We start from the raw sequence: 23375 nt of genomic DNA, 5'->3' as shown, positions 1-23375 counted from the left end.
ACCATATGAAGTGACTTTTATTGGTGGTTCCATTTTTGTGTTCACGACCTGTATATGAGCCTTAACAACACACTTGTACTGAACAATACAACACATAACTATCACTCGAATAATTTTTTACGATCACCACCTTCTTAAACTGTCTGTCTCACCTCCAACCATGGTGTGCTCTGAAAATTTGGAAAGTTATCCATTCATTCCATTGTCCAAATCATTAATATAAGGTTACAAATAATATGGGTCCCTGAACTGAACCCTGAGGTACCCCACAACCATGAGGTGCCCCTGCACTTAACCCAAATTACACACACTGATGCAGACAGGGAAGTGAGATAACACCAATTTCAGACACAGTTGTGTGACCTTGCGGGGAAGTGATCGAACTTCCTGTACCACTTTTGGTGCCATTGTTGCCATCTTGTGACGTAGCTCATCTCTCTTACCAGTGGGACCAATTAAGGAGAAATCTATCCCTACCGATCCCGACCAAATGGGATGTCAACCCATGGGGTTTGAGAATATATCACATTCTAATTAATACACTGCCATTGATTTTCGATTCTTACTTTGCTATTAATTTATTCTCTTGCATATTTGAAAATGCGTGCTTTAAATATTATTTGACTTTGTTTTACTCTCTGTTTTTTCTCATTCTCCACCATCCAACTACACCTGTGCCCACCCATTCCCTCCACCATTAGAGCCCAATGAGTTCAAAGCTTGAGCTCCATCTGCTCTTTCATGAGTTCTGGTTTATTCCCAGAAATAAATACGAGGTTTATGACAGGGAAACAGAAAATTTGGATAATCACACGGGTGGAGTGACGGATGATGGAGGAACCACGACAGGAGAAGATGAAGATGAAGGTGGAGTGCAAGGCAGGTTCCACAATGAGATTTGACACAGGAAGAGGTCATTTGGCCCATTGTGTCTGCACTCTATCAACACTACCAGTTAAATCCAACAGTTTATCTCCTTAATAAGGTTAAACAAAGCATTTTCCAACTAATATTCACAAGACAGTAATTAGCTGGTGCGGGAAACGAAAAACGGGGTTATGCAAAGGGTTAACTTTGTCTGTCTTTTTGTCTGTCTGTCTGTCTACAAACGTTAGTTTTTGATTGAGGAACTACTACACTTACTTTCAGTTGAAGGTTATATTTTGAAAAAGAAGCGGAACATGAACTTACAGTTCAGCAATACTTTGGCTCTGAATTTGACAAATTGTACGGCATCTTGTCCTGATCGTGCATGTGCAGAAGGGGAGATAATGTTTTTGTCTGTCTGTTTGAAATTCATTTTAAAGAGGAAACATACTGTTTTTAAAATCATAAAGGATACAAACAACAGGTATCAATAACTATTCTAACATGTTAAATGAGGTGGGGGTAAAAGACGCTGCATCAATGGCGGAAAACTTCTAACAAAAAATAAATAAATTCTCCAACCTTTAAAATGTATATTTTACTTCAATGGAATTATATACTGTACCTGAACACTGGAGAACACAAATTGTCTCATTGGCACTTTCAAAACCTGGCAGTTTAGCACTACCTGGACAATATTGTTTCGGATTTGACTCCAACAGGGGACGTGAGTAGAAGTTCCCAGCCGACGACCCTGAAACCGACAAAGCGCGGATAACTCTGTGGCTTGACGGGTTGCTAGGCAACCACGGACACCGTCTGAGACACTTAATTTAAGAAGGGTCCAGAAATCAAATCCCGCCTTTCCTTCCTGGCAAATTAATCACCCCAGATAATGACTGCGCTTCCCAACGCTCCACTGCTATTCATCAAAACGTCTGAGCGATACTGCAAGTGGGACATTGGCTTTCGCTGATGAAACGGCGGGGCTGAACTCCCTGTAACTATTCACACACTATGTTCTAGCCAATAGAATATGACAATCAGGCAATTTGGAAAATCAAGGAAGCCCCCCCTCAATTTATATGAAACAGTTTCTCTGTATGCAACTTTAACACAGGGACTAAAAATTTGTTTCTTTGCTTCTACTGGACGAAATTGGCTGCAAATTTCAGAAGTAAATGCTTTGTACGTCGAGGTAATATGGTTCAAATTTCAGCAACGGCTGTTTCCACATTCTTGAGTTATTAACGAAAACCCTCAAAATCAACATTGATGTCTGTCAATCTGTCCGTCCATCCGTCCGTCCATCCGCCCAGAATGTGTTGGCGCTCATATCTCAAAGGCTATACATTGAAACTAGCTGAAACCTGGACTATACATCGGCCAATACGTCTAATTAATGGCTTTCAAAACAAAATCCAAATCTGCGACAAAATCCAAATCTGCGCGCATTGAGGAGGTCTAAAGGGGGAGGGGGGGAGGTTGATCCCCCCAAATAGGTATTTGCTCTCTTCTCTGAAACGACACACATGATGTTGGCCACAAGCTTCATATGTGATGCCAAAACGAAGGTGTATATATTTGTATATACTGTGGGACCCCACTATTTGTGGGGGATACATTCCTGGAAAATCCACGAACGGCGAAACCGCGAATAGCTGGGCATTGTTTCAATGGAAAAAGGGGGCATTGGTTCCCAAATCGTGAAAATCCACGAATCGTGAAGAACAAACCACGAATGTCGGCAATAATCCACGAATGTCGATGAAAATCCACGAATGCATGCTATGCCATTGTTTCAATGGGGAAAAGGGAAACAGCTAATTGCACTAATAGATACTGTGGAGTATTTTCATTATGTACAGTAATTCGTGGGGATAACATGTTATGCAGCTGGTGGGATATCCCGCGAAGCAATGTTTACCTGTGAACGGCGTCAGGATATCACGTGAAGCTATTCACAGTGTGAATGACGGGATATACCGCGAAACATTGTTTACGTGTGAACGGTGTAATATCACGTGAAGCTGTTCACAGTGTTAATGACGGGATATGCACTGATAACCACTGACTTCACTGATTTACTCACCTGCTTTAACCTCACTCAACATGTCGACTTTCCTACCCATATCCGTGGTCACATTTTGGACCTTGTCTGCTCCACTGGATTAAATTTGCACCATCTCTATGGCTCCGACCTCACCCTCTCTGACCACTTAGCCATCACTCTGACCATCAACATCCCCGCCCCAACACCAAGGCATTATCGCACAATCAACTTCCGTAAGCTAAACGCTCTTTCACCTACCTCATTCTCATCCACCCTCTCTGAAAAAATGTCCACTTCTCCCTTCATTGACCTCCACACCCCTTCCGACCTCACTGACTACTACAACCACACTCTCTCCTCCTGCCTTGACCAGCTTGCGCCTGTAAAAACCAAAACAGTTTCTTTCACCCATTCTGCTCCCTGGTTTACCCCTGAACTCCACCTGATGAAAACTCGTGCTCGCCAACTTGAAAGACTCCGCAATAAAACGGGTCTCACAGTTCACTCCCAAGCCTACAAGGACCACATACAACACTACAAAGATGCCCTCTCCCGCGCCCGCTCTGCCTACTACTCTCAAATTATCCACTCTGGCTCCGGAAACCCAAAAGCACTCTTCTCGACAATAAACAAACTCCTCCGCCCCCTGAACACCACCACCCAGTCATTCACAGTAGACAACTGCATCTCCTTCCTCTCTTTCTTCCAACGCAAAATTGACAACATCTACAACAGCTTGACCACCGCCGCACCCACTCCCCCTCCAACCACCTGCCCCCCCTTGTCCTGCCATCCCCTGTCTCGGTTCTCCCCAATCTCCCCTACTGACCTCTCTGAACTCCTCATAGGAATGAAAACTGCCACCTGCACTCTTGACCCCATCCCCTCCAGCTTTGTCAAAGCCTCCCTCCCTGCTCTCTCTCCACTTATCATTGCAACAATAAACTCCTCCCTGTCTACAGGCATCGTCCCACCTTCCCTCAAAATTGCTGCTGTTACCCCCATTCTAAAAAAACCTGGTCTAAACCCTGACACCCTAAACAACTTCAGACCCATCTCCAACCTACCCTTTCTGTCAAAAGTTTTGGAACGCGCTGTAGCCACTCAACTCAAACATCATCTCTCTGCCAATAACCTGTATGAAACATTCCAATCCGGATTCCGCTCCAACCACAGTACTGAAACTGCTCTCCTCAAAATCACCAACGACCTTCTCCTCTCCTCTGACGCTGGCAACCTCAACATTCTCGTCCTCCTCGACCTCAGCGCTGCCTTTGACACCATCGATCACACTATCCTCCTCACCCGACTTGAATCCACCTTTAACGTTACCGGCACTGCCCTCTCTTGGATTAAATCATACCTCTCTGACAGATGTCAGTTCATCTCCATCAATAACTGCAAATCCCCCACTGCTCCCCTCCCCCAAGGTGTCCCCCAAGGTTCAGTTCTTGGCCCCCTCCTCTTCATCCTTTACCTGTCCCCGCTCGGTCACTTAATCCGCCGTCATGGTCTCCAATTCCACTGCTTCGCCGATGACATCCAGCTTTTCATCTCCACCAAGTCCGTCTCCACCGACACCCACTCTATCCTGACAAACTGCATCACTGAAATAAAATCCTGGCTTCAAATCAACTTCCTCAAGCTTAACTGTGATAAATCTGAAATAATCATCATTGGCCCAAAAACGCTCACAAAATGCACCCATAACTTTGCCCTCAACATCGACGGTATCCCAGTATCCACCTCCCCTCACATCCGGAATCTTGGCGTCATCTTTGACCAAACCCTTTACTTCGACAAATACACTAAACAGATCACAAAGTCAGCCTTCTTTCACCTGAAAAACATTGCCCGTCTCCGCTCATCCCTCTCCTCCACGGCTGCAGAAACCCTCATCCACGCCTTCATCACCTCCCGTCTGGACTACTGCAATAGCCTCCTCTATGGTTCACCCTCAAAAATCACCAATAAACTCCAATACATTCAGAACTCCGCTGCCCGTCTACTCACCCATTCCCGGACCCGTGACCACATCACCCCCGTCCTTTACAAGCTTCACTGGCTCCCCATCCCCCAGAGAATCCAGTACAAAATCCTCCTCTTGACATACAAAGCCCTCCATAACCTGGCCCCATCCTACCTGGCTGACCTCCTCTCCAGACACACTCCCACCCGCAACCTCCGCTCTGCTGGTACCAACCTCCTGACCCCCTCCATCCGGACCAAATTCAGATCCTGGGGGGACAGGGCCTTCTCCATCGCTGCTCCCACCCTCTGGAACTCACTACCTCACACCATCAGAGACTCCTCCTCACTCACCACATTCAAAACATCACTAAAGACCCACCTGTTCAACACTGCATTCAACATTCAACCCACAGCATTTAACCCCTGACTATCTCTTCTCCTTCTCCCTCCTTTTGCTTTAAATATTTCCCTATTGATTCTTGTCTTTTTGCAATTGTTGTTTTCATGTATTGTTATGCATTATGTTTGCCACTCTGTCAAAGCGCCTTTGGGCTTCTGGAAAAGCGCTATACAAAATAAATGAATTATTATTATTATTATTATTATTATTATTATATCCCGCAAAAGCCATGAAAACGCGAAACACATGGCAGCGAACACAGGAGCAGGTCATGATCATGGCTCGTAGAAGATGTTTTTTTGCACATGTCCAGCTGCTTTATGCAAGGTTGGTGAAAGATGGGTTTCATCAATGTGTCAAGCTCATGGCTCGTGAAAATTTTTTTTCGCACCCATGAAAAACCGCAAATTCGTGGAACATGGCCGTGAATAGAAAAAAAGCTGCGAATTTGCGGGACACTTTTCCGCGAATAGAGAAACAGGTCGCGTTTTATCAACCGCGAATACGCGGAACCGTGAATAGCGGGGTCCGATGGTATTTCATTTTAAAGCAACAACTTTGGTACTGAGGTGGAATTTGTTTTGAAAGCCATTAATTAGACGAATTGGCCAATGTACAGTCCAAGTTTCAGCTAGTTTCAATGTATTGTCCTTGAGATATGAGCGCCAACACTTTTATGGTGGGCGGACGGACGGACTGACAGACACCAACTTGAATTTGGGGGTTTTCTTAATAAAATTCAAGAAGGCATCCACGGACATTGCTGAAATTTGGAAGACATTACCTCGACATAGACAGTAATTACTTCTGAAATTTGCAGCCAATTTCGTCCAATAGAAGCAGGGAAACGAATTGCAATCGCCCTACACCTGGCAAATACAATCCATCTACTTCTTCATGCAGCTGTATGGATCAAATGGGCACCCCCTTTATATTAAGTTTTCTCGAGCATTACTTGGTTCCTCATAAGAACACAAGGGTGGTACAGCATGCACACAATCTATTTTGAATGTCCCTTCTTTTTTGTTGTTTGGCATTTCCGACAAGCTATGGAATATCCCTTTTTTCTATAGTTTGCCACATGGCGCATACCATATAAAGGGGCCTTTTCTATGCCCCTCGCATTTTTCCCAAGAATAGTTTATATAATTTAACAAGGAGCACATATTTACAAGAAATGTCACGGAAGAAAGCTCTTACCCCAATCACAGAAGCCCAGTCTTAGTCACAATTCTACAACTCAGGTGTCTCAGTCATTCCAGGGAAACGAGGTAAGGAAGAGGTACAGAGAGAAGTAGAAAGAAGTTTGAGGTGTGTTTGCGCTCTCTCCCTCACCGGACGTACCCAGAGGGCTTATGCTGTCCGAATGAAAGAGAGGGGGGAATAAGAGGTGAGTACAGAGTGTAATGCCAAGTGTAAGGAGAGATGCAAATGGTGAATGCGTGCAGTGCTCTGAGGAAACTGTGACGTGAGTAAGCCAGCCCTGACAGGGACAAGGGCTTCTCCTTGATGCTTTGTGTGTTCAAAGGGAACTAATTAGATTTTGGGAAAGCAAGAGAGCGATGGCGTAAATCAGTGTTTATGTACCACCAAGGCATTTAGGAATTCTCTGCGGGCTGGCTCGTTCCATGCACGGAACCTCCCTCGCTCACACGCTCCACCAATCCTCTGGTCACCAGCTTGCTTGTCTCAGATCCCAGGCGTGCCAATATCAACGATCTGCTCAAATCTCCCGACTTATAAAGCCCAAGGAGAAGCGTGGCATGGGGATTGAGCAATCCCCTTTCTGTGCTCCCGAACGCTGCCTTGGTGTTTCTGACGTCTGCCTCTCTGTCGATGGAATGTGCCAGAACAGTTGCCTCATTGGCCCACCCTGTATCTAGGCACCACTCATTGGTTGCACCCAGCTCCTGCAACACTGCTGGAGATAATGTTATGATATCTCTATCTGGGGGAGCATGGGGCGATTGGGGCCTTTGGTGGAGTCTCTTCTCCACCCTTCTCCTCCCACCCCCCTGCTGTGTGGTTCTCCCCTGCACTGTCCTTTATTCTGCTCTTTTATGGATTGCTGGCTCGTACTGTTGGTTTCGCAATGTTGAGTCTTGTAAAGCATGTATGGATGTGGAGAGAGAGAGACAGAGAGAGAGAGAGAGAGAGAGAGAGAGAGAGAGAGAGAGAGAGAGAGAGAGAGATCGATCGAGAGATCGATCGAGAGAGAGATCGATCGAGAGAGAGATCGAGAGAGAGAGAGAGATCGAGAGAGAGAGAGTTAGAGAGAGAGTTAGAGAGAGAGTTAGAGAGAGAGAGAGAGAGAGAGAGAGAGAGAGAGAGAAAGAAAGAGAGAAAGAAAGAAAGAGAGAAAGAAAGAGAGAAAGGGAAAGGGGTTTGAGTCTTCCACAAAACACACCACATTTTCCTTTTCCACTGGTATGAGGGGAGAGGTAATTTAGCCACATAATATAGTACGGATATATCTACACTTGGGATTTTTCATTTTTTTGCTCTGTGCCTCCCTGGGGGTAATTCTGTGGTAATTCTGTGAATTTGAATCAACTGTACAGGTCAGCACTCTGTTGCAGGGCCACGCAATGATTGCCCTGAATCTCCATCCAAATATTAATCTTAACTTGTACCTTCCCTCCTTTCCTCAGATTCTAATCCTGGGTGTGAATTGTCAGGAGAAGTATTAGTGAAGAAAAACCTGACTCTTTCTTCTCGTTTTTTCACTGCAGTACGTACACGTGTGCGATGATGTCTGAAAATAAACTGACATAAAACACACACACACACCCACACCTCGATTTCTGAATGTACATGACAGCCCGATTTGCCCAGTCGCGTGAACTCATAAATGATTGTTTTGAACCTTTTATGTTGCTCCTCATGATGTCATGTGGCCTAAATAATGTTTTTCTCATTTAAGATCAAAAAATATCTTGTACACAATGTCTTGATATAAAGAAGTGAAGTTTTCCGATGTTTTCATGTGCATGTGGTGAACAAATGCGTGACAACGTTGGTGCAACTACTCACTCTAACTTTCTCACTTCCAGTACAATTATAATAAATTACAAAGTCACCAATTAATATGTTTATGTGGAAAACGTGCATGTGTTTGTTTGTTTGTGTGTCCACACCGAATATGCTAATGTAGGCCGCAAACGCCACCTCGTAGTTGTCAGCAGTACACGTTCTTTTTTTTAAAGTATGTGCAATTTGAATGTGAGTACATCTATAATGTATGTACAATTAGAATGTGAGTACGTCTATGAAGTATGTACAATTTCAATGTGAGTATGTCTATGAAGTATGTACAATTAGAATGTGAGTACGTCTATGAAGTATGTACAATTTCAATGTGAGTATGTCTATGAAGTATGTACAATTAGAATGTGATTACGTCTATGAAATATGTACAATTAGAATGTGAGTACATCTATAATGTCTGTACAATTAGAATGTGAGTACGTCTATGAAGTATGTACAATTAGAATGTGAGTACGTCTATGAAGTATGTACAATTTCAATGTGAGTATGTCTATGAAGTATGTACAATTAGAATGTGAGTACGTCAATGAAATATGTACAATTAGAATGTGAGTACATCTATAATGTATGTACAATTAGAATGTGAGTATGTCTATGAAGTATGTACAATTAGAATGTGAGTACATCTATGAAGTATGTACAATTTCAATGTGAGTATGTCTATGAAGTATGTACAATTAGAATGTGAGTACGTCTATGAAATATGTACAATTAGAATGTGAGTACATCTATAATGTATGTACAATTAGAATGTGAGTACGTCTATGAAGTATGTACAATTTCAATGTGAGTATGTCTTTGAAGTATGTACAATTAGAATGTGAGTACGTCTATGAAGTATGCACAATTTGAATGTGAGTATGTCTATGAAGTATGCACAATTCGAATGTGAGTATGTCTATGAAGTATGTACATTGTACAATTTGAATGTGAGTACGTCTATGAAGTATGTACATTTAGAATGTGAGTACGTCTATGAAGTATGTACAATTAGAATGTGAGTACGTCTATGAAGTATGTACAATTAGAATGTGAGTACGTCTATGAAGTATGTACAATGAGAATGTGAGTACGTCTATGAAGTATGTGTTATTATGATGTGAGTACGTCGATAAAGTATGTATTATTATGATGTGAGTACGTCGATAAAGTATGTATTATAATGATGTGAGTACGTCAATAAAGTATGTATTATTATGATGTGAGTACATCGATAAAGTATGTATTATTATGATGTGAGTACGTCGATAAAGTATGTATTATTATGATGTGAGTACGTCAATAAAGTATGTATTATTATGATGTGAGTACATCGATAAAGTATGTATTATTATGATGTGAGTACATCGATAAAGTATGTATTATTATGATGTGAGTACATCTATAAAGTATGTATTATTATGATGTGAGTACATCCATAAAGTATGTATTATTATGATGTGAGTACATCTATAAAGTATGTATTATTATGATGTGAGTACATCCATAAAGTATGTGTTATTATGATGTGAGTACATCGATAAAGTATGTATTATTATGATGTGAGTACATCTATAAAGTATGTATTATTATGATGTGAGTACATCTATAAAGTATGTATTATTATTATGTGAGTACGTCTATAAAGTATGTATTATTATGATGTGAGTACGTCGATAAAGTATGTATTATTATGATGTGAGTACGTCGATAAAGTATGTATTATTATGATGTGAGTACGTCGATAAAGTATGTATTATTATGATGTGGGTACGTCGATAAAGTATGTATTATTATGATGTGAGTACATCGATAAAGTATGTATTATTATGATGTGAGTACATCTATAAAGTATTGTTACAGACGTGGCTTAGATGTTATTTACCGAGCGGTTTTGGTATGACCACGTCTGCACAAGTTACCCGATTATACCCGAACGTTGACTAATCGCGCTGCGCTAGGCCAATAAAGGCAACAAAGGAAAAGGACACACGGCTGGGTTTCAAATGACACGACACCCAGGGTTCAGTTCTCAAGACCTCCGGAGGAGATTATATTCGTTCGGAAGGTCAGATTACAGGGACGAGAGGTACAACATAGAAAGACAAGCACTTAGACACAATCTTATATTATTCCCAACAGACGACAGATAAACGGGACAAAGCTGACTCACACGGGGATTGATGGAAAGGACAGCGGGTATCGATGGCTCAAGGTGCACTCTTGGCTCAAGGACAGGGTCGACCCGGTCCGGTCTAGAGATGCGGGGAGGTCGCAGCGCTCGGATGGCGTCTTGTCTGCTCAAGCTGGGGGCGCATCTGACGTCACATCCGGCGCGGGGCCGCGTATATCCGGCGGGGAGTGACACGCCCTCGGCCCGTTAGCTCCGCCTCGTGGAATCGGCACGTTGCTTCTCATTGGGTGCGTGCGGGGGGGTTACCGGCTCCGCCCTTGACGAGGAGCTGACAAGGAGCCCCTTTGTGGTAACCCCGTGGAGCGCATGGTCTGGAGCGCGTTGTCTGGAGCGCATTGTCGATGGCGGCTAACCGAGCCGGTGGGAGGACGCACACTCCCCCCCGCGCAGCGCCATGCCCCTCTGTTGTTGTAGACGGGGAAGAAGATGGGAGGAGGTATGGGAAAGGTCCTAAACTCACTACTGGTGCCATATAATCACATTCTGGTGCAACGAAGAGTCATAATTAATGGAAACGAGGCCTTAACTGACATAGACTAAGAATAACTAGCAAGATGTCCGAAAGTTGTCTACGTGTGGTGCGGTGGACCTGGGCACGACATTTAATGTGGGAATAAGGGGAAGGTCGGCTCTACTGATTGTTGTTTACAGACAATGGGACTAGGGAATGGGGGATTGGGGATAGTTGGGGAGTATTGGGGAAATAGGGGAATATTTACAAGCGGATATGGAGGCCAAATTCCATATTCGCAACATTGCACCCTTCTCTACCCTCGGGGCGTCCCGACCCGATAAATTTTTACCTACTTTAGTGTGGCACGCAATGTAGTTCCCTCTACTATTAACTCTACCCTGAGTGCGACAGTTTTACAGATATTCACAAATGAGTAAATATGTCCCCCTGCGACGTTGCACCCTTCTCCTCACAGAAACACACCCACAGGATAACCGAATCCGGAAAGAATCCTCAAACTAAACATACAGCCGGTAGGGAGCATTATTTACACAAGACTACGCTGATATTTACACTACGATCCAGGACCTGTTTTTGGAGGAACACATGCAGATGTTATGCATAGAGAGAGCACGCATGCTAGCATCGATACACCAACCCACGAGTGCTCTGTGGCCTACGGCCTTTAATAATGTGCAGAGCACCCCTTCCAAGCATCAAGCACCACCCCATCACACAGTGAGCACCATCCGGTGCACCAATAAAGTGTCTATGAATCATTGTGTGGCTGCTGCTGGTCTTGCCTTCGTGTGGTGCACTTGGCCTTCTTACTTCTTTTCAAAAATAAAGAAAGGCGGCAACCGCGTCCATTTCTATATTGCGGCCGTCAGGGGGCCAACTGTTAGTGGTTCACCTGTTTGGCATAGGTGCCACGTTGACCCATAGGTCCTTCCACGGGTGGTGCTTGGCCGCAAAAGAACTGCGGTCCATTGTGGGTGGCCACAAACATTGCGGTCCGTATGGTGTATCGATCCAAGCAGCAAGCAGCGAAAGTGCAGGCCCACAACTGCGTAGCAAGCACCTCTCTCTCCTCTCTCTCTACCCCAAAGCCAGATCCTCGGAGGTGGGAGACAAAAGAAGCAGACAAGTGAATAAGGTGGTAAGGGCGCAAAAGTGCACGCAATACAAGATGATGCACACTGGGGGCACATGGGAACCAGGTGAGACAGGTACGTTCCTATCGTACGCCCCCCCCCCACCAGGTAACCTACATGGCCCCTCCCTTACCCCTTACTGCATCCACAAAACACAACACTACCCATTAGGGCGGGTCATACTCAGGTGCCAAAATCAATCTGAAGGAAATACTAACATGAGGGGTGTCTATATTATGTGTTTTTTTATGGGGAATTCAAATATGAGTTTATTTTTTGGATAGGATAACTCTAACCTACATCAATTTGTATTTCTAAATTGCCAATTTTACCCTTTCGAACCCCTTTATAAGATATTAAAAGATATAAGGGAAATCATTCATATTGACACAGCCAAATCAAATGTACATATTTATTAACAGGTGAACTGCATGTATATCACTGGTTACAATTACAAAGATCAATCTCCTTACTTCTTGAACTTTACCAGGTTGCACAAGTCCTGCTTTGACTCATTCTTGGACATCAGCCTCCTGCTGGTCTCCTGAGCCCTGATGCCTCCATCCCTCTTTTCCTGTGAGAAGTACTTAGCAGAAGCCTCAGTCACCATTTTAACAACCCTCTCAATGTTTTGTGTGTGGCAAAGCCAGTTGAGCACCTCCATGGGGGTGTTGATGAAGTTTTTCACCTCCGAGGTGCTTAGGGAGCAGGTGAGAGGTGGCTCTGACACACCTTCTGACCAGCTGATCAAGTTACCAATGCTGAAGCATCACAGTTGATGTCAGGTGTCTTTCTGGTCCTGACAGAGGAGTCCCCCAGCTGAGTGTCTGGGTCTCCCTCTCCCCTGATGGCCAGGATTCTCTCCACCCCCTCAGTCCTCTCCTTCTGATCCTCAGAGCACAGCAGTGTTTGGAGGATGGCTTCACTGTGGGCATACCAAGCAGATCTTCTCACAGTCGGCATCACAAGGTCCAGCACCTCCTTCCTCTGGGACTTGAGGCAGTCCAGCTGAAACAAGATGTGCCTAGGCCCTTCGATCCAGGAGTGCTTGACTTTCACGTTGAACCAACATGGATAATACACTCCAATGATGAATTCCACAATGAATTGCAGATTCTTCCGGTTCTTTCCTTTCAGTCCATGCTTTGACACCCAGAGCCTGATAAGTCTGTTCGCTGTGGTGAGCCAGCGGCTGTGGTTTACTGGTCCAATCTCCACTAGAGCCAGCCTTGCAGGAAGCACTCCATCCCTGATTGCACAGACAATTTTATAGCCATAGTGTTGATCAGTTGAGAGATCTTCAATGGCCTTGTCAGACAGCTTGATCAGTGGAGGGCCAACAAAGATCCGGGTGAAGTTTGGATTGATATCCAAGTCTGTAGCAGAAGCAAGGAGCTTTCCTATTGGCCCGGAAAATGTGTTGTCTGACAGAGTAGGGCCATCAAGGTGAACAATGAGATGGCGCAGGGGAAGTTCACCAGTGTGCAGGTTGCACACGAACCAGACCAGCTTTCTCCCCAGGTGCAGCTCCAGCTTCCGCATTACTCCAGCTTTCACACCAGTGTTGACATTTGTTGAGTCTCCTCCAATGGCCCACAAGGTCTTATCAAAACCCCTCTCTTTCAGCCAGGCAAACAGGACCTTAGCAATCTGCTCCGCATGTGACTCCTCTTTAGTTGCTTTCTCTGGGGTAAAGTGGAACAGATAGTAGTTACCAGGCTCACTAACAACAGTATAGTGTTCTTCCTTGATCTTTGCAGGAAAAGATTGGTCATTGCCCTCAGCTTCCATCATCACATTGGTCAGGTCAATCCACCCATCAAAGAGGATGCAGGAGATCCCCCCTACTCCCTGCACTTCTCATCAAACTCTTCCCCCAGCTCTGTCATCAACCTCTCCTGTGCTCTATTGACCTTGTTCTTATGAATCACTTTACTTGTATTGTCTTCTGTGATGATTCCTGCATCAATCAGAGCTGCAGTTGCTATCGCTGCAGTTGGCCTCAGCCCTATGCCATACCTTACACTAGCAAGGGCAATGTTTGGAATCTCATCATAGTTTTTCTGGACCTTTGCTGAAGCTGCAGGCTCAGTGTCAGTTTCAGGGAAGAGCTCAACTTCAGTGACAAACTCATCTTCAGCACCACTTCTCTCCAATTCCAGATCCTCATCACCATCTGACAAAAATCTCTCAACATCCTTCCTGGCTGCCTTCTCTGCTGCTGCAGCATTTTCCTCCTTGCTCCTTCTCCTTTTCTCTGCATTCTTTTTATTTTCCTGCCTTTCCAATGTCCTCACCTGTCTCTTGTGCTCTGGCAGATCAGGGCTCCCCATTTGGTGGGGTCCTTTACTTCCAACCTTCTTTTTCTGTCCCTTAATGTAGGCAAGATCTTTCACAGGAATCATTTTCTCTCTGCTGCAGGAACAGTTAATGTGGGCTTGGATCACACAGCCCTCACCGGCCTCACAGCCTCCCCCCTCACAACTGGTAATCTGACACTTGCTAGTCAAAATATCAAATAACTTGTCTAACTTGACAATGAACCTCTCTTTGGCATCAAGTTTGCCCTTCCCAAGAGAAACCTTCACTGCCTGATTCCAGACCTCATTGAGCTTGGACATGATGGTCACCTTTTCATTGATAACAGGAGGCTTTAAAAGAGCATTAGCTTTGCTCCACTGGCAAATCAGACCAGGGTAGATGTCAGACACGAGCTGGTCCACTGGGTAGTTCCTCCTGTCATCTTCACTTTGCTCCCTCAAGTAGATGCCATACCTCAGGATATCCCTCACAGTTGGCAGTTCAGACACCAACAGCTCCTGCCCAGTGCCAACAAGATTACTTAAATGAGAACTTGATTTCATCCTTGTTCTGACTTGAGCCATTTTTAGTAGTTCACACTGAAATAAAAACAATAATACACAGGTAAGTATCCACTACAGACAGATATTAAGGTATTACACAGGTATTACAGAAAACCATCAAAATATTCACTTCACAGGTCACTATTTTCCTTCACATGTAACTCAGGCTGGCAATAGGTAAGTACACAAATCAATTAACAAATATAATATAAAACAAGGTAATTTACATCTAAAATTATTATCTATTTGTTCCTCAGGTTCCTTATCAAAAACGTACTTACTGGCAATGCCATAAGAAGAGAAGAGAAGACGGATGGATAAGGATTGCCAACCTCCTCAACATCGAGCTTTCAGCAACAAGATGGCTACAACTGCCGTCCCAACAGGAAGTTACCAAAATAAAAGCCCGAACTTCAAAATAAAAAACTTCTCTTTTTTCCAGAAGAATAGCAAAATAATCAAAAATTTAATAATAATCAACTGCAAATTGATGTAGGTTAGGGTTATCAGAATTTTTTAAAAACCTCAGATTTGTGTTCTACACACCAAAATACGTAATATGAACACCCCTCTCGATTGATTTCCAAAAAAAAAAAAGTATGGCCCGCCCTACTACCCATAAACATCTACTTTACAAATCAACAAACATCCCTACTGTCTTCCCCGTTCCTCCCATAAACCAAATTCGTCTTCTCTCCCTCCTAACCAATCAAATTTGCCATTTTCAACTCTCATCAAAATTTGCCATTTTCAACTCAACATCAAAATTTGCCATTACCAATTCATCATCAGTCCCTCCTAGGGAGGGAGAGATGGAATCACCCCAATGTCTCATCCACGTCGTGATGCGTCTCTCAATTCCACAGCAATCTCATTTCCTGCTACAAACCAAGAAAACACAGGTGTGGAGTCATCATCATCACCTCAGGTAAGTGGCTGCGTATGGTGCGACAGGTTCATCAATCCTAACTATCTCCTAAATGACTTTAACAACTTTACACTACCCGGGGTCTTTCTCCGGCCAAACCATTGGCCCTCTTACACTATGGGTTCTAAAAACCAATTCCCATTGGCCAAACTGTGGTGCTCTTCAATTTGGGGTCTCACTCCCCCGATTCATCTCCCGGTGCCCTCGCACAATTTCTGGGCTGCGACGTGTACCTCTCCCAGTGGGTCTACCCACCTGCACACCTCCACCACTGCAGTTGCCACCCGAGCTTACCTAGCTCCTCACCCTAACCTAACTAACTGGGGCAGGCCCTCTGGCGCTCTCCCCACTCGGTGCCCTCTCTGGCACTGGGCTACCCGATCCACACCCGGGATCCTCAGGCACCCACTCACAACTACCGGCTCCCAGAGCCCACCTGCGGCCTCACCTGGCCGACATCCTCACAGTGGTGGAGTGCCCAACCAACTACACACACTAACAGGCTACACGCCCAGCCATTTCCACAACACTAATGCACCCATCCACAACACCATTCTGCAACCGCACCACAAATGCCAATATCCAACCACAATTTACCTGTACCCTCTACCTAACACTTACACTACCCGCCCCGGGTATCCGTGATGGGGGTCCACTCTTCCCCCATTCACACCTTCGCACCATGCACACCACTCCGTACCACTTACTCCAACTCTCTCCACACACCTGTACTTGCACACCTGTGCTCTCACACCTGGTGCCACCTGCACCCTTCTCTCCCCAAGCGCATTCGCGCTGATCCACAACACTCACTACTCATACACTGCTCCACACACCTGTCCAATTGCACACCTGTGCTCTCACACTTGTTCCATCCTCACACACACGGCATCATCTCAGCTAACTACTCCCTTCTGAAACTTGCGCTTCCCAGTCGTCCCTTTAAACTATTGCGCTCCCACGTCATTATCATCCACACTAATCTACCTGCGTCCCCACTACAGGTATCAGTCACTAACTAACCTTAACGTTACCTAAGGTCATCTTCTCTAGATCCCTACACACAATATCCTAACCCACCCGGGCTAGTTTTCACTGCCATACACCCCATAAGCTATTGCTCCTTTGCCCCCCGCATGGGAAGGGTGGCAGATTTGCCATCCCACCCCATCGGGGGTCTCTCACTACCAATTTTGCACATCAAATTGCAACAAATTAAAAATTTGCCAATCACTACCCATCATCTGCCAATCACTACTGCCAATCCCTTGCCAATCATCAAATTTTGTTTTTCTCTAATTTTGGGTCCAAAACACTAACCTCATCACCCAGTCGACTCACTAATACCTCTCGGTGCGCCAATCCCTGTCCAAAGCCCGGCTTCGTAAAGCCAAGCAATGGATGCTGGTTGTTTTGTGCCATCGGCTGGATACGTCCCGCATTCGGTGCAGGGAAGGAGGTTTACCCGGGCCGAGATCCCACGCACCATCTCGGCACGGAGCCATCCCATGGCTCGATCTCGACCTGCCGGAATGCCTCAACAAAAAGTGGTCGCCATGACGACCCTTTCTATCTGGCTGCCCGCTCCGCCTAGTGGAGCACGGACGCGGCCGTTCCACGCGAGGCCCAGCACGCACCGAGGGCCCGCTTCGGCTAAAAGTCGACCTAACCTCTAACCTGGTTACCGTCGATGCTTCACCTGGATTCTTACACCCCGCAGCCCGTTCCTTGCTCACACATCCAGCCGTCTCCATGCTCCTCGTCGTACCTTTCCTTACACACCCAGGTACTCTCATTCCACTCACAGACTTGGTCACACACCTGACCACCGAACACCTTGGCACACATTCGTTGGTCGCACACCTCACTAACACACCTCTTCGCGCCCCCTCCTCTGTCACCTCCTCTGTGACAATCACAGGTGTGCTCTCATTCGCACACCCAACCACGTGCCTCACCACCAACTCCAGCGTGCATTCCCACTCACGCTCTACCATTCCAGGTGTGCATCCTTCCATCCCAGGTGTACATCCTCGCTCACCTGTCACAACCAACTCACTCTCCTTGTCACTCTCACTACTCTCACCTCCATTCTTGACAGCGCACTCACCCTTACTCTTGACAGCGCACTCTTTCCCCATGCACCTGTCCGTCACACACCTTTCTCGCGCACACTCCTGCGCACACTCTCCCGTCACACCCTCTGTAACACTCACCCCACCACGCTTCCATGTGCTCCCTCGCACACGCGCTACGACCGACTCACTCTCGCCAGCACCCTCACTCCTTGGCACGCACTTTTTCCTCACACACCCCAGAGTCGGACTTTCTCGCTCACCTCCTTTTTCGCACACCAGACCTGTCGCACACTTCACCCACGGCCTCTCACGAACACCCGGGTCCATCTCGACCCCCAAGCTTCTTAAATCCCCTGGCGCATCATACGCACGACCATATTGGTCACCACTTACACCGGGTCCTCTTCCTCTTCGCTTCTCCTCCATCACCTGCGAATCCCTCATCCGGTTAATGAGCACATCATCACGATCCAAACACAGACTTTGGACCAATTCTTTTATCTCCTCTTTTATCTCTTTCTTATCCCCTCTCCGTCGCTTCTTAATTTCGCTCATCCCTTCTTCCACTTCTTCTAATTTGTGCTTCACTTCTTTTATTCCCCGGTACGTCTCCTCAAGCTCGTCCTCCAAGGCTACCTTGACCGTTTCCATGTGCGTCCTCACCTGCCGGTCCTTCGTCTCCATTACCTCTATCACCTCGTCCAACCTCGTTGTCAGTCCCTCACGTACCATCTGACATTCCCTCTTCGTCGCCACCAAGTCATCTTTTATGTCGTTTTGTGTCGCTTTTAACCCTCCTAATACCGCAGTGTTCCTTTGAACCTGCTCCACTAACTCCGTTTGTCCCACCGTCAGCTGCTCCACCTCCTGCGTCAGGTCCTCTATGCCCCCTTGTAACTTTACAGTCCCCTTTCTCACCTCCTTCTCCATGTGCTCCTTACAGTGCCTCACCTCCTCGCGCACTCCTCCGACCTCCTCACTCACACCTCTTCTGATCTCTTCTCCCATCACTTGCATCTCCTGCCCAGATGCCACCCTCATCTGCTCCATTTCCTCCCTGTGAGCATCCAGTTTGGTTTCTACCCCCATTCTGACCCCCTCTATCTGCTGCCCCATTTGGTTAACTTCCCTTTCCGCTTGGTCCCTCATGTCCCTCAATTTGCCTTCCATGGTGTTTTCTAACCCCTCTAACCCTTTTTGCATCCCTTCCATTTGATTCTCTTGAGCGGCCATTCTGTTTTCTACCCCCGTTAACCCCTCCTGTATTTCCCCTAATCTATCGTCTAATTTCCCAAATTTCATGTCTAATCCCTTAAAATTATTGTCTAATCCCTTAAAATTATTGTCTAATCCCTTAAAATTATTGTCTAATCCCTCACTGGTACCCCTCGCTTCGTCCCTCATTACCCCTATTTTGCCCTCCAATCGCTCACCCTGAGCATCCATCCGGTTCCCCATTACCCCCATTTGGTCCTCCAATCGCTCACCCAATCGCTTACTATCAGCCCTCATTTGCTCACTATTAGCCCTCATATCGTCCTTCTGCAGGTTGAGGGACGCCTGCATTTGCGCCATAAATTGCTCCATGAGGGCCTGCATTTGGGCCATCCCTCCCACTTGTGCAGCGGGTGCGGCCGCCGTAGCTATTTGCGAGGCGCCATTTCGCGCGCCCGTTACCTCGTGCGTGACGACGCTATTTTGCGAATCTGCTACCCTCACTGCTTCGCTCTCCTCTTGTCCCATAATTTGGTCCTGGATCGACCCTGCCTCACTCTCCCCTACCGGACCCCAGCTGTCTTGGTCTGCCATAGCGCGACTTTCAAAATACGGGTTTTTATACAACAAAACAAAATTTCGACCGTTATAATTTCGTCGAGCGCAGTAAACGCGCTCCGAATCGATTCTACTTGTTACAAATTTGGGCCTAATAAATTTAGTCCCGGGTTCGAATCCCACTCCTCGACACCAATTGTTACAGACGTGGCTTAGATGTTATTTACCGAGCGGTTTTGGTATGACCACGTCTGCACAAGTTACCCGATTATACCCGAACGTTGACTAATCGCGCTGCGCTAGGCCAATAAAGGCAACAAAGGAAAAGGACACACGGCTGGGTTTCAAATGACACGACACCCAGGGTTCAGTTCTCAAGACCTCCGGAGGAGATTATATTCGTTCGGAAGGTCAGATTACAGGGACGAGAGGTACAACATAGAAAGACAAGCACTTAGACACAATCTTATATTATTCCCAACAGACGACAGATAAACGGGACAAAGCTGACTCACACGGGGATTGATGGAAAGGACAGCGGGTATCGATGGCTCAAGGTGCACTCTTGGCTCAAGGACAGGGTCGACCCGGTCCGGTCTAGAGATGCGGGGAGGTCGCAGCGCTCGGATGGCGTCTTGTCTGCTCAAGCTGGGGGCGCATCTGACGTCACATCCGGCGCGGGGCCGCGTATATCCGGCGGGGAGTGACACGCCCTCGGCCCGTTAGCTCCGCCTCGTGGAATCGGCACGTTGCTTCTCATTGGGTGCGTGCGGGGGGGTTACCGGCTCCGCCCTTGACGAGGAGCTGACAAGGAGCCCCTTTGTGGTAACCCCGTGGAGCGCATGGTCTGGAGCGCGTTGTCTGGAGCGCATTGTCGATGGCGGCTAACCGAGCCGGTGGGAGGACGCACACTCCCCCCCGCGCAGCGCCGTGCCCCTCTGTTGTTGTAGACGGGGAAGAAGATGGGAGGAGGTATGGGAAAGGTCCTAAACTCACTACTGGTGCCATATAATCACATTCTGGTGCAACGAAGAGTCATAATTAATGGAAACGAGGCCTTAACTGACATAGACTAAGAATAACTAGCAAGATGTCCGAAAGTTGTCTACGTGTGGTGCGGTGGACCTGGGCACGACATTTAATGGGGGAATAAGGGGAAGGTCGGCTCTACTGATTGTTGTTTACAGACAATGGGACTAGGGAATGGGGGATTGGGGATAGTTGGGGAGTATTGGGGAAATAGGGGAATATTTACAAGCGGATATGGAGGCCAAATTCCATATTCGCAACAGTATGTATTATTATGATGTGAGTACATCTATAAAGTATGTATTATTATGATGTGAGTACATCTATAAAGTATGTATTATTATGATGTGAGTACATCTATAAAGTATGTATTATTATGATGTGAGTACATTGATAAAGTATGTATTATTATGATGTGAGTACATCTATAAAGTATGTATTATTATGATGTGAGTACATCTATAAAGTATGTATTATTATGATGTGAGTACGTCTATAAAGTATGTATTATTATGATGTGAGTACGTCAATAAAGTATGTATTATTATTATGTGAGTACGTCGATAAAGTATGTATTATTATGTTGTGAGTACGTCTATAAAGTATGTATTATTATGTTGTGAGTACGTCTATAAAGTATGTATTATTATGATGTGAGTACGTCTATAAAGTATGTATTATTATGATGTGAGTACGTCGATAAAGTATGTATTATTATGATGTGAGTACGTCTATAAAGTATGTATTATTATGATGTGAGTACGTCTATAAAGTATGTATTATTATGATGTGAGTACGTCGATAAAGTATGTATTATTATGATGTGAGTACGTCGATAAAGTATGTATTATTATGATGTGGGTACGTCGATAAAGTATGTATTATTATGATGTGGGTACGTCGATAAAGTATGTACAATTATAATGTGAGCACATCTATAAAGTATGTATTATTATGATGTGAGTACATCTATAAAGTATGTATTATTATGATGTGAGTACGTCGATAAAGTATGTGCAATTATGATGTGAGTACGTCGATAAAGTATGAACAATTATAATGTGAGTACGTCGATAAAGTATGTGCAATTAGAATGTGAGTACGTCGATAAAGTATGTACAATTAGAATGTGAGTACGTCGATAAAGTATGTACAATTAGAATGTGAGTATATCTATAGTATGTATGGTTCAATTTGAATGTGACTACATCTATAAAACCACACAAAACAAGTCCGAGCAAGGGTATGCAAATCTTTGATTTCTTGTTTTCTTGTTTCAGTATGTCCTCCTTTCCTTCCTTCCTCTTCTCCTTTACTGCTCATTCATTTCCTTGGTGTTTGTCCACTCTCAGCTCCATCTTGCTCTTCCATGAGTTTCTGAACATGTAAAAAGGCTGTAGCTCTGTTCGTTTCGTGTAAAAAAAAGAAAAAGAGAGGGTGTGTGTGTGTGTGTGTGTGTGTGTGTGTGTGTGTGTGTGTGTGTATGTGTGTGTGTGTTTTGTTATCTCCATATGCGGGTTTTAGAAGGTGGAACGGAGTCCTCCCATGTCTCGAAGTATCCACCTCCATTTCAATGAGGGATCGTGATTCATGGACCAGTTTGCGAAGTTACCTTATTCTCAAAGTTTTGTTCCGAGGGCTCTTTTGAGATTGTCGCCGAGCCCCAGACATCTTCCAACTGCAGTTCATCTGTATAAATATTCCTAGTGATGGTTTTTAAGAATACTGTCAGGTTCTTTTTTATCATGCCCATTGCTCCAATAATCACTGGTACAATTTTGGTGCTCTTCATCTTCCAGGATGTTTTCACTTCATTTTTGAGGTCTTGTTGCTTGGTCATTTCCTGGATTTCTGCATTGCTTAGGCCAAAATTGCTGGGGACTGACACCTCCCTCAGCAATGCCTTCTTTTCTTTATTGTACCTCAATACTATATCTGGTCGCAATGCTTTGTTTTCTGTGTTCTCTCTTGATGGGATCATTAGGTCATACGTGGGCATGACTTCCTTGTTTTCAGTGATTGCTTTTGGTTCATGTTTCCACGAGTCTCCTGGAAATGGGATATTGAGACTTTTGCAGATGTGCCAGTGGATTACTCGATATACTTTGTTGTGCCTTTGGGTGTACACCTGCTCTGAGATGAGTTTTTTTAAACCTATTTTCTTAAAGCCATTGCTGTGGTGTCCTTGGTCTTGGGCATTTATAATGATTTGTTCTCCATCCCAGTTGAGATGACCTTTTCTTAGCCATTCCAAAAAGCCTTGTTGTCGACTCCCAATCTGTCCAACTCTTGTTTTTTAAAATATCTTCCTGCTCTTTTGTTGTTTTCCCAGTGTATATGTTTTGATATTTCATTTTATATTTTTCTTTATTCTTTTTTGCAATTGTTGGGGGTGTACTCGTTGTTGTTTAGGTTTCTTGTGTGACATCTTCCATTCACACCTCTCTTTGGATTTTTTTTTTGCTAAGTGGTTTAGAGATACATTCTCTGGTTTGTTGTCTTCATGTTTGGTTTCAAATTGGATTCGGTAGTCTGTTGCACTTTTTACATATTCGACCAATCCTGCAGTTGTCATCCTGTGCA

General features: G+C 45.1%; 1 protein-coding gene across 11 annotated transcripts in view; it reads left to right on the top strand.

The window, feature by feature from the left end:
* The window catches only part of LOC137430452 (complement factor H-like), a 184686-nt gene that overhangs the window by 126056 nt on the left and 35255 nt on the right, over nucleotides 1-23375 (top strand). For all 11 annotated transcript variants that reach the window (XR_013624046.1, XR_013624045.1, XR_013624048.1 and 8 more), the window contains 2 exons: nucleotides 702-879; nucleotides 7943-8022. Coding sequence is in view for 7 of the 11 variants with exons in the window: in XM_078781414.1 (XP_078637540.1) it covers nucleotides 702-879; nucleotides 7943-8022 (258 nt within the window). In the remaining 4 variants the exon portion in view is untranslated. The remainder of the gene's footprint in view (nucleotides 1-701; nucleotides 880-7942; nucleotides 8023-23375) is intronic.

This window comes from Myxine glutinosa, chromosome 7, assembly GCF_964187855.1.
Source record: "Myxine glutinosa chromosome 7, kmMyxGlut1.1, whole genome shotgun sequence".
Lineage (NCBI taxonomy): Eukaryota > Metazoa > Chordata > Myxini > Myxiniformes > Myxinidae > Myxine > Myxine glutinosa.
The sequence above is the reverse complement of the archived record's forward strand: the minus strand, read 5'-3'. Positions and strand labels throughout refer to the sequence as shown.